This window comes from Ambystoma mexicanum, chromosome 14 (genome assembly GCF_040938575.1).
Source record: "Ambystoma mexicanum isolate Mex_15411 chromosome 14, UKY_AmexF1_1, whole genome shotgun sequence".
Classification (NCBI taxonomy): domain Eukaryota; kingdom Metazoa; phylum Chordata; class Amphibia; order Caudata; family Ambystomatidae; genus Ambystoma; species Ambystoma mexicanum.
The window spans coordinates 95,527,276-95,543,245 of record NC_090940.1 but is presented as its reverse complement, the minus strand read 5'-3'; the positions used below and the strand labels follow the sequence as shown (position 1 = coordinate 95,543,245).

At 49.3% G+C, this 15,970-nt stretch overlaps 1 protein-coding gene across 3 annotated transcripts in view; it reads right to left on the bottom strand.

The window, feature by feature from the left end:
- ACTN1 (actinin alpha 1) overlaps positions 1-15,970 on the bottom strand; it is a 328,242-nt gene that overhangs the window by 157,658 nt on the left and 154,614 nt on the right. For all 3 annotated transcript variants that reach the window (XM_069638592.1, XM_069638594.1, XM_069638593.1), the window contains exon 2: positions 4,969-5,083. In XM_069638592.1, the coding sequence (XP_069494693.1) occupies positions 4,969-5,083 (115 nt within the window). The remainder of the gene's footprint in view (positions 1-4,968; positions 5,084-15,970) is intronic.

Sequence of the window (15,970 nt, the reverse complement as noted above, 5' to 3'; positions counted from 1 at the left end):
AGCCACTCGCACACTGCCTCTCAAGAATGACAGCATGCAAGGACTGTAGAAACAAGGATCACAGACTCTGCCTGGAGTCATGGTCTCAGCATTGCATGGCCCTCAAATTGTAAGGCGTGCCTCTGTGCCTCCCTGCGTGTCGAGGCCTGGGACAGAAAATGGGTGGTGCTCCAGCTCCACAGTGCATGGCAGGAACCAGGAGGTAAGAGGTGCGACACCAGCCTCCTACTTCCTGTCTGCAGCTTGCGCAGAATGGGCCCCCATGCAGCCGCTTGTCAGTGGGTGTTCCAAGCTATAGCAGGTAAGGACAAACATCCAAGTTTTGTTATGTGGGGATACTGGCTTACATTGGTGCAACCAGCATGGACATTTTTTTTTTACTGTGTTATGGCGGTTTTACTGGCATTATGGGCAAAGCCACACAAATGGTCTTACCTAGAGATACTGGCATCCACTGGCACAGCCAGCATTCACATGTCTCTTTATAATGGTATACAGGGCTGCAGTATCATTTTTAAGTGGGATTAAGTTACTCCCTATTTAGCAGTAAAATTCCTTTGGGAATGGGAATTGCTTTTTTCCTTTCTAAACGGTGTATTTTTCCATTCGAGTCAAAATGTATTTTAAGTGAAAAACGGGTATATTTTTATAATCCATAGTTTGTGTAGTCATTCATGAAAATTAAAAATGCAGTTTTACCTTTAATTCATCATGCAATCAGGGATCCCATTCCCTGCGTCTCTGTGGGCACCTGGGACCAGAACATTGCTGCACAGATGTGAGGGAGGGTGGAAAGGGGGCCGGGGGACAGTCTCTGGGACCATGGCTTCTTATGTTCAACCTTTTTGTATGTTGGGAGAATGTGCCGGCTTTTAAGATGTAAAGGGGGCTGGCACGCCGCGTAGCGTAAGGGCAGCTGGCATGCATCATGCGCAAAGGCACTGTAGAATGCGCCTGCGCACTACTGGCGATCTGGCATCCATTAGACTTTTTTCACGCGATACCGTACGAGGAAACGGACTTTCCTCCACTTCCAGCTATAAGGGCCAGCAGAAGGAGCTGCAAAATCGGTTCGGCTGATTCTACAAGCGCTAAGAAGTCAGAGAAGGGTCTTGGGTTAGATCACGGCGCTGTGTGGGCAGCCTGCCCAGGCCACCTGGCCAAGCTCGTCATAAGGGGGTACTGCCACAAGTATAGTGCCATGACTGCAGAAATGCCTGCTATGCGCGGCGCTTGATCTCCGGCATAAATCAGTGGCCACATGCACTGGCCAGTGCAGTGATAGTTTGCTATGAAATGCACACAGCCAGGGATGGAAGTCTGCAGGGAGCAATTGCTAGCGGTACCATTACTTCAGGGTTATCTAACAAACCATTCCATTCGTTCCTATTCCCGATAAATGCACAGCTTTCCTACATCTAGGGACGCTTCTTGTGGGGGGGGGGGCGTATTCGGGGGCTGACCCTGGCTGCCTCACCTGTTCCTGGTATCCAGTGGTAGAAGTGCCCCGCCCCCTTTTAAGCCCCATCCCTTTTTCTGCTCCCTTCAATCAGGCATACTCATTTACACCCCCCCTCCCCCCCCCAACCCTCTCCATCTCCATTCAAAACCTCTACCTGGGTCCTTCCTTTCCCCCTCCTCCCCAAAAAAGCTGCGATTTACAAAGTTCTCGCAAGACTAAAGAAAACGGGGTGAAAGAACATACATTTAAATGACACCATTGCCTGCCCGCCCCCCCCCCCCTCCCCCTTCCCCTCCCGCGCGGGCAGCTTTGTGTAGCCTCCCATTCCCTCCACCCACTAGCCGCACCTCTGAAGGGACATGCCCATGACTGGAGCCACTGACGTGCCCCTCCCATTGCATGCCTACACAAGCAGCCCAGCATGTACAGCAATCCCCAGATTGCCACCTGCCTGCCTGCCTGCCTGGGAACAGGCTTCACGCGCCAGCAGTTCACGGAAATAACCGAGCTTGGACAGGACTTGCGAGATGGGGCAAAGTTGTTTGACACAGGATTGATAGAGCATAGGTTCACGTCCCCAGCCGGTGTCCTTTCTTACCGTCCTGGAACGGGTCTCCAGGTCACAAAGTAAGGGAACTATGACCGATTTCCCGATAAGTAAGGGAACGTCGTACCCTTTAGTTCCCTCCTACTTGGACCTCTGCTGGTATCCAGAGGGGCTTCTGAGCGCAGAGTGGAACAGCTCGGCTTCTGTGGCTTTCACTTTGACTTTCAAAGTTAAAAGCTGGGCGTCGCAGGGCTGTGTCGGACATCTTTTCAACACATCCATTTATTATCAGCACACAATTTAAAAAGGGGTGGCCGAATAGTGTTAAATGGCTGCAGAAACACTAGTGAGTGGCCAATTCATTCAGTCATTTGTATAGCGCCTTTCACCATAATGGTGGTTCCCAGCGTGCTATTGGTTGAACGCCGCCGGGGGGAGGGGGGAGGAGGAGTGGGACCGAGTTGAGATTTTGGGCGATAGGGGAGGTACCATTATGCGGGTGTGCATTTCAGCCATTAAAGTTGTGAGTGCAGCCAAGACCCTGCTAGTCACCCATGTCTAGTGGCGTGTGGATGGGCGCGGCGGAGGTAAACTATGGACTAAAAGGGAGGACTGTGTTTAAGGAGATAGAGAGTTATGTGGGAAGCTACAGCTCGAATTTTCGTCACCAAAATGAGCTCCACTCATATGGTGTGGTGCAGTAGTGTTTGTGTTATATGTGAGTGCAGGGTATGTGTAACGAGCCCGTGCATTGCCCTAAGTTATGTTAAAGGATATTTGTACCACGCACTATCACCACTGGAGTGGTCCCCTGGCGGTTCTGAAAGAGGGAGGGAGGTGGTAGGTTAGTGGGAATGAGCTGGAAAAGTGCAAGAGAGCAGTGATGTGCTGTTGGCAGCCTCAACCCGGTGGGTCCGTTGGCTGGGCTTGGGGTGTTTTAGGGTCAGTAGTCGTCGTGTGCTGTTGTGCAAGTCTATGTGTGGTTTGTTTTGTTGTTGCAGTTTAGTGAAGTTTGTGAGGATTGATGTGTTTTAGTCTTGTGGTTGTGTTTGGTTAGAGTTTGAGAGGTGTAAGCAGAGGGATAGAATTGTTAGTGGATTGGTTAGTTGGCATCTCTGTCCTTGTAATTATGTCTGGGTGTGATGCTTGCTATCCTTCACTATTTCATCGGGGTGTGGCAGTTGCTAATTTTTAATATTCTGTCTAGTTGTGAGGTAGGCTAGTGATTCATGATTCCATTCAGGTGTTGCACTTGTCATCATTCACAGTTTCATTTAAGTGTTCTAACATTCGCATTACTATCTAGATGTGACGCAAGCTAAGGTCAAGAATTCCATCTATCAATCAAGTTGCGAAGGTGCGGTGTGCGAGGGGAGTAATGGGTTAGCTGTACAAACAATCTCTACATCCTACGTTTCATCAGTGCACAAGGAGCAGCGCTACGATTCACAGAGGATCAACGTGCTAGATGAATGCCTAATACTCTGCATCCGGGAGGACCTTGGAGTGGGAAATTGGCATCCCTAGTTCCTTCCAGTGCGAACAAGGTCCCCATTTTAGGATTACACGCAGCGGCCTGGCCCAACCTCGTATGCTTTAGTTCTATGCAGTGCCGACTATGCGGCAGGCATCCAAAGTGCCTGAAAGTCCTCCTCGTGGAAGATCAGGGTGATATTTGTAAGGTGCAATTCATGTTCAATGCATTGCCCACCCTCCAAGCCCCCAGGAGTGCAATACCCAGTTATGAATAAATATGGTCTGTGGCATGCTCGAATATAGGGTGGTAAGGTGTACACAACTTACTACATGAAACAATAACTACAAGGAGGTGGTCCTATCGTGCATTTTTCGTCATCCATGTCTTAAAGGTATAGTTGTATAACCCAAACTACTTTTTTAGGCTCGCATTTCTTTGCATGTTGGCATTAGCCACCTTCCCTCAAGATGGGGAGAATAAAGCTACAATCATACTTTTACCCCCCCCCCACCCCCCAAACATGTGGCTCTTACAATGTATGTATTGCCAGGATAGTTTTGTGTTCTTCAATCCCAAATTTTTGTACCAACTAGAGCCACTTAGATGCATGACAAATCTTTTGAATCTCTGGGTTCCTTTTCTGCCTAAATTGGGGGTCCCTGGAAGCGATTCTGCAGTGCATGCTATTTGGGGGGGAAGCCCCAAACCTAGTTTACTACAGGTGTATGTAGCACTACAGATCATAGCCAGTGAGCGATATATATATATATATCTAACATTACACTGCAAAGTTAATTTGTCTCTTGGCTTCCTCACGCTGGGCCTGGATGAAGGTCATTAATGGCACGGGGACACTCCACCTGTGCCCTGGGGGTACTCCGATCCACTCTACTGGACCCATCAGCGAAAACGTTGCTTCACATCATTGGACCACCAGGATTCTGGCCCTGGCTGATTAAGATAGCTCACCAAATTAAGCGCCTGCTACGGAGATCTGTGTGCAACGTGTTGTCACAGGCTTCCCGGCTGAGCCCTTCACCCTTTCAAGGCTGCTCAATTAAGCTAAATCAAACTCTGCAATAAGAACATCCAACATTACAGTGCATGGAGCCAGAGGCATCGAGCATAAAACACTATATACAAAAACATACTTATTGCGTTACAAACCACTATAACTAACCTTTTTTAGGCCAATATGCTTAATGCAAGTGAATGAAAACTGCAACTCCCAAAATGCCATAAGGCCATCCTGTTTCTACAAGTTGGCTCTCCAGATGCTATTGACTACAACTCCCATCAGCCCCAGCCAGCATATTCCATACTGAGAGAGCATGGCAGCTGTGGTCTAAAACATCTGGCGAGATGCAGGCTGGGCACATGAATTGTCCATGCATGCAGGTTGGAAGTCTACAGCATTGTGTGCGGGGTGGGGAGGGGACCGTGCAGCAGCGAATCGATGCACGAGGACTCAACCTCGCTCACCTGAAATGACCTCCAGCAGCAGCATGAGTTTCAGGCCGTCCCGGAAGTCCTCTTCAATGTTGTCGATTTGCGTGCCAGCCTTCCGCAGGTGGGAGTTGCACCAGGCCGTGAATGTCTGAAAGAGGACAGAGAATAAAGACTCCAAGTTAGCTGGTTCCCAAATGATGGCGCCCATTTCATCTCTCCAAACCAAATGCCTTTCTAGTCTTAACTTTCACACTGTCAAATTAACATCAACATTTAAGACTGGCTGAATTTTGAGACAAGGTTACTGTTTCTATAAATATTGGTTGAAGTCAGTGGTTGAAGCGAGTGGGAACAGTCGGGAGCAGTGTTCCACTATATTTTTTCAATGCTAACAGATCCACTACTTTTTGCAAGCATTTTCATTATTCCGGGACTGTGCTTTATGAAGTTAAAGCACGATTCTCCGCTTTACCACCAGATATCAGTCATAGCTAAACTGAAATCTATTTCAACGCCATTGGCTGTCAACCAGCATGACCACAGCCCTTTTTGGTCCCGGGACGGAGTCTCTTTGCCCGTGCCCTTGTGCGAGACTGCATCAAAACTAAAGAGCGCGCAACGGCCATCCCTCCCCGCGCATTATGCCCCGCCTGCACCGGTCATGCTCTACCCACCCACGTGCACCCCTTTAGACACGCGTTACACATTCGGCACGCTCAGCCAGCATAGCTGCGCTTCCAGGGGCGGGCAGAACAGGGACAGAAAGCGGGGTCTCACCACAGGTCTCTGGGGGTGGGTAGGGGAGACAGCCATGGAGCCCAAAAGGGACTTGGGTGAGCTGTACAGAGTTCACAAAGGCCTCATTACAAGTTTGCCGGTCCAGGAACTACAGTACCGGTAAGCTTGCCGGTACCATAGTTCGCGGACCGGCAAACTACGAGTTGTGCTTGCGGGTGCCTTTCTGCCTGCCAGGTCTGACCTGACAGGCAGAGCGGCACCCGTGAGCTCAACATGTCGGATACACCGTTTATACCGGTGCATCCGACCTCTCAAATGGGAATGGGGAGCATTCCGTTCCGGCGCCCGCGAAAGGGTAATTACATGTCCGGCAGGGCTGTAATGACCCAGTAATTGCCCATTCGCGGGCCCTGGAAGTTTGGTGGCAGCCTGCCGGTTTTACCGTCGAGGCTACCGCCAAAGTTCTGATGAGGCCCACTGTACCTGTTTGCCACCCAAAAGTATCTGAACAGAAGCCCCCCCCCCCCAATGCCTCCTCTACCTCCCCCCAGCCAAACCCTCCTTCCCTATATATATTTTACCTCACTCAAATTTAGGTCGACCACATTTACCATATTCACATTTTTGTCAACCATACACCCACTGGGACACCATTTTTGCAATCCTGGGGTTTCACTGAAAACCCCAAAGCTTTGAGTGTTGTGTAGCCACAGTTCACTCTAAATGAGCAAGGTGGGCGTATGCACCGGATGTGAAGTGTTTGTGAACGGAGAGCCCAGTTCCAGGACAGTTTGGTCCGATGGGCCTGGACTCATCTCGTCTTCAATGGTCAAGCGTTGTGGCTAGTACTTACAAGGTTTAGCCACATAACCAAAGCTTCTGGAAGCGTTTAGACGTAGGGGCGAGGGAAGGCGGGACTCGGAAAAGTTCGCATGAGGGGGGCTGTGCATATATAAAATCAGTGCAATGCTTGCTTTTCTATGGAACCGGATGTGGGGTCATTCCAGGAGAGGAGTTCAGTATAAGCAAAGATATAACGAAACACCCCCATTCCACACACGTGACTAGGACACGGAGCCCATGAATATTCATTGGACAGCTGGCGCATAACACACATAGTTGTGTACGGGAGCCGGGTCCCCTGAATACCATGTGTCCAGTCCTGGCCTTGCCAGGCAAACGCCTATTGCATGCTGGGACTGGTAGGCCTATAATAATGTCTTCAGTTATTTCAGCGCTCTGAAACCTATGGGTCTGTAGCGCTATATGAGAATAATTATTGTACCTGCAATGGGGGGGGGGGGAAGCAACATTGCAGGCCCAGGTAGGCAAGGCGTAAAGCCAGGACTGGATTGAGAAAACTCGGGCGACATGTGGCCAGTTGACAATACTGCCAAGTTAGGGTTTCAAGATAAACAATGGCAGTACTAAAAGCACGTACATGCATGCCACAGATATGAACTGAAAGCCAGGGATAACGCACTGGTGTCTGCTACGGTGGCCCTGCTGCATGCGTCCCCATCCCAGAAAGCACCCCCTCCACAGAGGTGCTTTATTTTAAGCTGCGCTCCTTTTGGCTCCCATGCACGAGTCCTATTTAGTTAAACACCAGAACATGCAGGGTTAATTGGCCCCATGGCACCGGCATCCATTGGAGGCGTGTTAGCCACTAGTGCTTTGCAGGCAGGGACTTGTAGTCTTACATACTCTCGAAAATAAGTGCCAGCAAACTAAGTACTGTTAGCAAAAAAAGACTTTAGCACTGCACAAAGGCGGCCCATGAAATGGGAGGAGTTGGCAACTATGAAAATGCCCCATGCGTCCAGGGTTAGCGCGGAGCTTCATTTTGTCCCAAACAAAGCATGTTTGCTCGGTCACCCTCTGGAACAACCGGCCTCTACCCCTGCGCGGGGAGCCCTCCTACCACCCGTGTAGGAAAAAACTCGTCTGTTTTCCTAACCGTACCTGGCTGACCTACTGCAAGAGCTTGTATACCAAACGCAACGCGCCCATCGTGACTTCCTTCCCTGCAGCAGCGCCTAGATGCCCCGTGGGCTTGGAGTGCTTCTATAAATGCAATAAATAAAATATTAGGGCCGATATGGACCGGGCAAAGAAAACTGCATGCAGCTTTCATACAGTATCGCTCATCATACAAGGTCAAGACACGGCCATTGCAACAGGTGTGCTCAACTGGAGGGCAGGGAGCAGCATCCCCAAACATGTTTCAGCCTGGTTGGGCCTCATCAGTGAGGAGTAGCTTGGGTCTCTAGGTCCAGCAGGCACGGGACCCACGTCTGGGCATGTTTGGGGTTGCATGTGGTCTTGTGCAGAAGGGATGTGACCCAGCAGTTTGGGCTGGCCTTCCCCTTTTGGGGTGGGGCCAAGCCTGATTTGCATATGGTCTTTCCCCTTCTGTAATGGCTTGGCAGGCGAAGAACGATGGTCTGGAGGGTTGCCCAGAGCAAAGCCAGTGGCTAAGATTCATTCTAAACCTTCCAGCCATCACCTCTTTGTTTACACTTGAAATGCTATAGGAAATGCCCGTCCTTTCTTGGATTATTTGCCACTTGTTCATGTATTAATCTCCTGCAATGCAAATGTTTATTTGGAGGAGGGCTGAGAAAACTATCCCCCTCACCCTACTCGCTGCCGCTGCTGGGGGATCCCATAGTTAATTTCCATTTCCAGCACTGGTTACACACGGTCTCTAATGGATCCAGATTGTACTAGTCAAATACAAATCAAGCGCAACCAATAATATTATTTGATATTTGTATAGCGCCTACTGCCGTGCAACAACAAGCAGATGCAACGGTAAACCACTGCTATTTTCCCTACAGCATTTCATGGGCTCTCAATACAGGAGGGCAGCAGCTGGCTACATGCTCCCGGCAGGCCGCACTTCCTCTCGGGAAGATGCTGTTGACAAGCAGCCAAGATGGCTTCCGGTTTCAACACGAAAAAGACATTAACGCACACGTGTGCTCACTGTTCAGCAGTCCGCCCGTCCCCGGACGAGCACCTTTAGCTAAGCGACTCGGTCGATAGTCTGTATATAAAGACATTGCAAGGGCCCGGGCGCTAATATGGTAAAAACCTGTCTGCATTCACTACTCATCCCGCTAAGAAAAACGAAGTCCCCCCACACCTCCTTCTAAAATCTGCTGTTATGTACAGGGCCGGCTGGAGAGGCTCTTGGGGCCCATTTCAACACGACCCCCCCCCCCCCCCCCCAACACCAACACCATTGCCTAGAGGTAGAAAAAAGTTTCAGCCACCCTTGGTGTGCATATATCAGAATGGAGACAATGGGGTTAATAGCCGTTGATTATAACAAGACGTCCTGACAGCAGGAAGCAGCAACACTGCTCGCTGGCCGTCTCCTGAATAGGCCTTTGTCAGCCAGGGGCCAATGTGGATTAAGAAAAAGTACCAGAGAGGTTCTAAGAGCTCTAACAAATGCAGCCTGTAATGTGCTTGTTGCAAAGTTCAAAATGGAAGGCATAGATTCCTGTGTTGCAACTAACCAACTTTGCGGATAAAAGCATGCTGTTCCGTCCACGTTACCAAAATTGGACAAGGGGGTGGGGGGTCTCATAATTTACTTGTTTTCCAATCTGTTCGCATCCCTTCTGGTGTACTAGAGGTGTGGGGCTGATTGATGGTTTAGAAACCGATATTCATCCCTGTACCACTGGTGCCCGGGAAAGGGATTCAGCACACGGAAACTGTCCCTGGTTGTGGACAGTGTGCAAGATGTGTACTTCTTGCTTTTTCTATAGCACTGCAATATTGACTTTTAGATGCTTGAAAGCACTGTGAACAAGTCGATATGTGAGGGCTAAACGACACCTGTGTGATGCAACGCAAGTCTTTCTTCACAGGCGTCTGTTGTGTGCTCTGTTTGCACTACCAAGGACACGTCGCTCATGACATCGTGAACACTGCACAATTCATTTGTGCAAAAAGAGGCGGGATTTTCCCCCAACAGACAACACATTCTCACCAGCTGTTCCTATATTACCCATCATTTACTTATCGTGGCATTAGCACTCGCCTTTTCTCTCCGATAACAGATGCTGCTACTTGTTACCTTATATTTTACCAACAAGGTGTTCCAACTAATAATTGGATTTCTTAACCATAATTTTCATTACTGTTCCTCGTCTTAGTATTTACTGATGAGTGTGACGAATCTAGGGAATTCATCCCTTCTCCCCCAAGGAGGAGACGCCCCCCTTCCCCCTCGCCCTGTGAGGCTATGGAGGGGAAGCCCACTCTGCATCACCCTCCCTAGGGGTCGAGGCAAGTGGGACATCACTAGGACAGACTCCACCCTTTGGGGACGTGGACTCCCGTTCTGGTGAGGAACTCCCTAAAGCTGAGCACACCGTGGCCTACATGAAATGCTCTAAAATACGGGGGACTGTTCAACACCAAGACTGGGGAGACTAAACCTTGATAGATGTCATTTTCACATAGACAAAAAAAAAAAACATGTCCCTTTAAATCCAAACATCGAATCCACTGGGACGTGTACGTTAAACATGTAGTCGACGAGGACTGAAGAGAGAAAAGCGCATACACAGGCAAGGGAAGGCCCCGAGCAGCGCTACACCTGGAGAAGGCGGCATAAACCAGGAAACACGTGAGTTTCAAACTCGCCTGATACTGAAGAGCTGGATGCCAAAGCTACAGCGAGTCTGGTGGTGAGACCACGAAGGATCCGTGGTGGACAGCCCTTTCACACACCATCACAGGTACATCACAGCAGGGTGTCTGGCTAGTAAATCTGAACACAGACATCGCGAGGAGTACAAGAAATCTTAAGGAGAGCAGCTGACAGCCGAGCGAATCCCAAAAGGAGAACCCCGAGGTACCAGGCTCTGTGAGATGTTCTCGTTCACACACAAAAGTAATGGGGAGAAGGGAATAACGTCAGGACTGAGAGAATCATACCGTGCAAGCACCTCGTCTCGGTCGAGTTCATGGGGCAAAATTAAATAGGGAACTGATTTAACTTAAATGTTGTGGTACAAGAGAGAGGAGTACTCAAGCACTGAATATTGAAAAGAACAGAACAGGGGTTAACAATACCCTGAAAAAAGGGGAAAAAACATTATGTGCAAGAATCACATAGTAGAAAAGAGAGAGTTCAAAGGAACTACTCAACTCAATCAAATACCAAAGCAAGCAGAGCAGAACAAGCAGAACTATAAAATGCCAGGCGAGAAAGCCTATCGAAAGGAATAATATTTTCCAAGGAGACGCTGAAACCAGCAAACCAGAGAAGAGCTCTTCTAAACGATCCCCAAAAGGGATTCCCATGGAGGAGGAGAAAGGCAACAATCCTCTTGAAGAGTTACAGAGACTGCCCCAAGAAATCACGAGAGACTATTTGAGGATTATGTATTAATCCAGAATCCTGCAGACTGGTACTAGAAGCATCTCCGGGAGATGGGAGTCATCACAGTTGTAGGCCCAGTTAGACTAAGTCTGATGCTCTACACCACACCCACCACTTTATTGTCTGGGAATTCTGCCCTCTGTAGCCCAGAGTGCAAAGCACTCCTCCAAAAGAACTTTACTTTTCACGTTCAACCTATTCCAAACGTTGCTGCCCTGCACATTTCTTGCAGGGGAACCACTTGAACTTTCACCAATGAAGTGGCCAGACCCCTGGCAAGTGTCCCGCAAAATGATTTCAGCAAGTTGGCCATTTTATCCTAAACTCCATCTCCATCCTGCACCTACCTTCAGCTGGAGCACAGGGCTACGATCCCTCAGGAGTGCAGGCCATGGACCCACAAGCCCGTTTCTCTGGGCTTGCAGTGGTCACATTTTCGCCCCACTGAGCCTACTCACCCCTCTCGCTGGAGTTCTGGGGTGGGGAGGGGGGCGACATCCACTTCCTCCATAATCACCTTGCCCTGCAGTGACATGCCAGCTGGAAGGCTTGGGGAACCATGGAAGCCTAGCAGTAAGAAGTTGAAACAGGCAGACCAACATGCTGCCCACCTAGGCCCCAGCATAGAAGACATGCCATTTTTAAACTGAGGGATTATGGGATACTAGAATTATACCTCCATGGGGGAAGGGGCGGGACTAATCATCAGTTGCGTCATGGGGGTTGCTATCTCAGGAGTAAATACTGGGCCAATGAGGAGGGACGTGAAGGGGAAGCATAATAGCCCTCTCCAGAGATTAAGTAATCCGACAAACCATCCAACCAACGCAGGGGTTGCAGGGGCGGCCCTTTCTTTGCCCTTCAATTGAACGTCACATGTTTGTGGCTGTTCACACGTGGCCAGTAGTGGAGGCAGCTTTTGGTGCCAGGGGGTGCGGCCGACCACCCCCACCCCGCTCTGCCACTGCACGTCGCATGAGGGCAGCATGCACCAAAAGTGGAGCATTGGCGTGCATGTTTTTACAGCACCACAAGGGCAAGTTCACTTGCTTGTCTGCACTGTGTGCATTCTACAGCTCCCGCTGCAGTTTTATGAGAACGGTGTAAATCACGTGTAATCACGTCTGGTTACTATACGAATGGAGGAATGTGTAACAAGCTGGGGCGCCGCCTCAGTAGATCCAGTCCTGTCACCCCATAGATATTTAGGTTTGCGTTTTGGGGTACACCGCCACCTGGCATTTTGCGAAGGCTTGGTCGTCGCCACGTTTTTCCTCCACTTCAGGTAGGGCACCGGCTCACTTTCCTGACATCACCCAAAGGTCTTCAGTTTAGACCTGTCCTGTACTGGGGGGGTCGCTGGGCCCAATGCTCTATTCAGCCCAAGGTTTAATCCGCAGGTTTCGCTCTGCACACAGACCGGACACTGCCATTTTTGAAGAAACATCAATGTCCAAAATATTCCAACACTTTGAGGCAAACGTGACCCTCCACATGTCTCCTGAGCTGCTTGGTTAACCCAACACCACCAGCAGTGGTGTGTCAAGACTCTTCACTGGGGTGGCCCAAGTGGGGCACTGAATTATGCAGGGGTGGCATGAAGTACGAGCGCAGTGAGATCATGATCATAGTTTAGGATAATGGGTTGACCAATCAGATGCCAGCGATGGCAAGTGCCAGACCAAGCCACTCCCTGGACACGCCTATGAACACATGCCCTTTCCCATGTGCACGGGCCCCACGTGGTCACTTTAGTTCCAGGAGGCGAGGTTTGCGACATTTAACAATACTTTCACTTGCCCATAGCCATTTATTTGGGCAAAAACATTGATACAGAGTACCAGTCCCTGCCCATTGGACACATGTTCTTTTAAGAACAATTAGAATTGTTATTTTATAGCGCGCTTAATAAAACATGCTGGCTTCACTAGTCTGCAGGGGCAACAATACTGTGCTGAGGTGTCCTTGGGTATCCACACACGTTGGGGACTACATCCTATTTTAGAACCTAAAACCACTGTTAGACACCTCAATTTGGTAAATTAGAAAAGGCATGAAAATGGTAGGGGCGCCAAAAAAAATACAAAAAAGTAAAAAGATTTTAAAGACTTGATCAGAATGCAGGCATGAGAGCCGCCAAAACTGGGAATCGAACAGGAGCGTACACGGAGTTCCCTTCCTGCTGCAGATTTCATGTATGAGCCTATGCTTACGAGCATTTTCTTTTGACTTCCCCCGTTATTTTAGGTGTATAGGGATTATCTGGGGCGGGAGTCTTCAATTTGGCACACCACACCAAATTTCCTGGGCGCGCCAATGATGCTCACACAAGATTCGTCGTGCCCAAGGGCCTCTTCTGCGTACAATAGGACGCCAGGGACGGGCACTTCCGGTGAGCCAAGCAGCCGCTCCCACCATGGGATCCCTGTCAAAGTGGAATTCCCCCCAGACAGCAGACCGGAAAGGCTTGGCAACTGGAGACAGCACGTCAGGGAGCGCCCACCTCACGTCCTTGGTTTCAATCTGGCAGATTTCTGAAGGAATGTGCATTCCTGGCCACGTGACGCAGCGGCTGATCCGGCAGCCATGGAAACAACAACAGGGAGAGGAGCGGCTGGCATGCTTACCTCACCAGCACACCTGTGCAACTTAGTCACAAACCCCCCTCACACCACCCCCCCCCCCCCACCCAGCAGCGCACTGTACCGTTACATAGGTGCACAATTTAGTTTTATACAGTAGGATCCTTGACACAAAGCCAGTTACAGGATTTTTATACGTCAAGATGTCTACGAATTAAACAAACACCTATCCAATAGCACAGTGCAACGTGACACTGGCTAGTCAACAACAGTGCCCAGGGTTCAAATCTTGCGCATGGAAAGAAAATAAAAAATACATTTAAAAAAGGTTGTCGGGGCTGTTTGGGGTAGTGTAAGCCCTGGTTCGATTGAGGTTTTGGGAGACTGCCAGGGCACAGTCCTGGCTAGTCCCAGCCCACTTAAAGCCCAGCATCTACTGAACCAGTTACATGCCAGGCAGATTTTGGCAAAATGGCGCAATCAAAAACACAGTATGTGCAAAAGGGTGCTTCAACATGGCTGGCCATCACACACCATGCTAAACTGGACATGGCATTCTGAACAGACCCTACCCACTTGCTAATGTCCTCTGCGCTCTCCCCTTCCCCCACTTAAAATACCAATCCTTCACAAAAGAAAAACTAGAGCGTTTGATGAATACACATTTCAACATACATCTTCCCCTTCAAAAATCTCGGATCAAGCCATTTACTCCCCTTTTATGCGACCCACCCGAAGTATTGCCTGGGCTGCCCAAGCCATACCCTGAAGTCCTAGTACAGCCCTCCTTAATTTTCCAACCCTCTGGTACAACCTCAATTTCAACAATGAATAACTACCCAATTCTTAAAAAAAAAAACAAAAAAAAAGTCTCAAAGTGATACACCATAGCTGGAAAAAAAAATCTCACTCCACAGAGCTGCAGATTTGAACCTTCCAGGCTGAGCTGGGACCTACAGACCAGGTTTATTCAAGCCCCAAGTCTTGGAGAACCCCAAAGCCCAAAATTCCTGCGAGGGCTTGGGGGGGAGGGAGGGGGGTTGGACCAGACAGGCTTGCACCCCTAGATCTGATACGGGTCTGTGCACAGAGTAATCGTGCCGTGCGTTTACACGATCTGCAAAATGTATTGGCATAATTGCAACAAAATGAATACTGCACTCCAGGAGTACAGGGATGACCAAGTGGCTAAAGTGCCTACTCAGCCCCACACTACTACTAAACCAGCAGTGATCCACGTCAAAGGTGAATCAGGCACAACCCCACGGGTAGACCTCCTTCGCCTTTTGGTAGTGCAAGCGGAAGGCAGGCTATTTCTTCAGCTGATAAATGTAGCAACCCAAACAGCACTTGTTCCCAAATAAAAATGTCCAATCAATCAATGTTATTTAAAATAGCGAGTTCAATAAGACAATACAATCAGCTAATCAAAAGCACTAAATAGCCACCCCTTGTAAAAGAAACAAAGAATGCAAACTTTTGCTAAGAGTTCAAGCAACAGGATTTCAGCAGCAATGGCAGCCTTCTAGGATATGTTCTCAAAAAGTCAACGAGGGGGTGGAGTGTTAAAAGTCACTATGGGCCTCCAAAATGGACCAGGGAGACGGGGCATTGTCAAAATACCTTTTGTTATTGCCTTGGATGCTCGACAATATCAAGCCGGGCTTCCAAGTGCTTTTGCTGTGATCAAACCAGCGCTGAGACGGTAGAGTTCTGAGGTCCCGTCTGCAAGTCAGTGTAGCGCTGGTTCGATGTACAGGCTTTTATTTAAAGAGTAGTCCTTCGAGATGGTGGAGACTTGCTTCCAACGGTTCAAGGAAGTGGCTGAATCAGTGGCAAAACAATACTTCTGTGGGTTCAGTCGGCACTGGATACCGTTAAGTTGATGGCACCCAGCAGGTCGAGTCTAGTTACTTCCACCGACTTCGGCCGATGACTGGGTTGACACAAGCCCGTCTGCTTCAATGGGTCGGCATGGCTCGAAAGGCTGTAAGCCGTTTCAAGTTGGGTAGAGTGCCAAAAGCAGAACTGCTGGTTCTAGAACATTGAAAGATGCATAGTGTGGAGTTGAACCAGCTCAAGGGTGTCTCAAGGTTATTAAACAGGGTTCTGGATGCTGGGGGGCTCAATCAACCAAGTACCGAGTTACCCCCCCCCCCCCCTCCTTATAAAGGCAAAATGTAACAGAAGATTGGTGCAAAGAAAGCTTCCCACAAGGGGCTCACTCCAGGATGTTTTAACAAGTGTCCTTTTTTTCTGACATACCCAGAGTGCTCTGTCTGCAGGAATTGGTTTGACAGGAAGT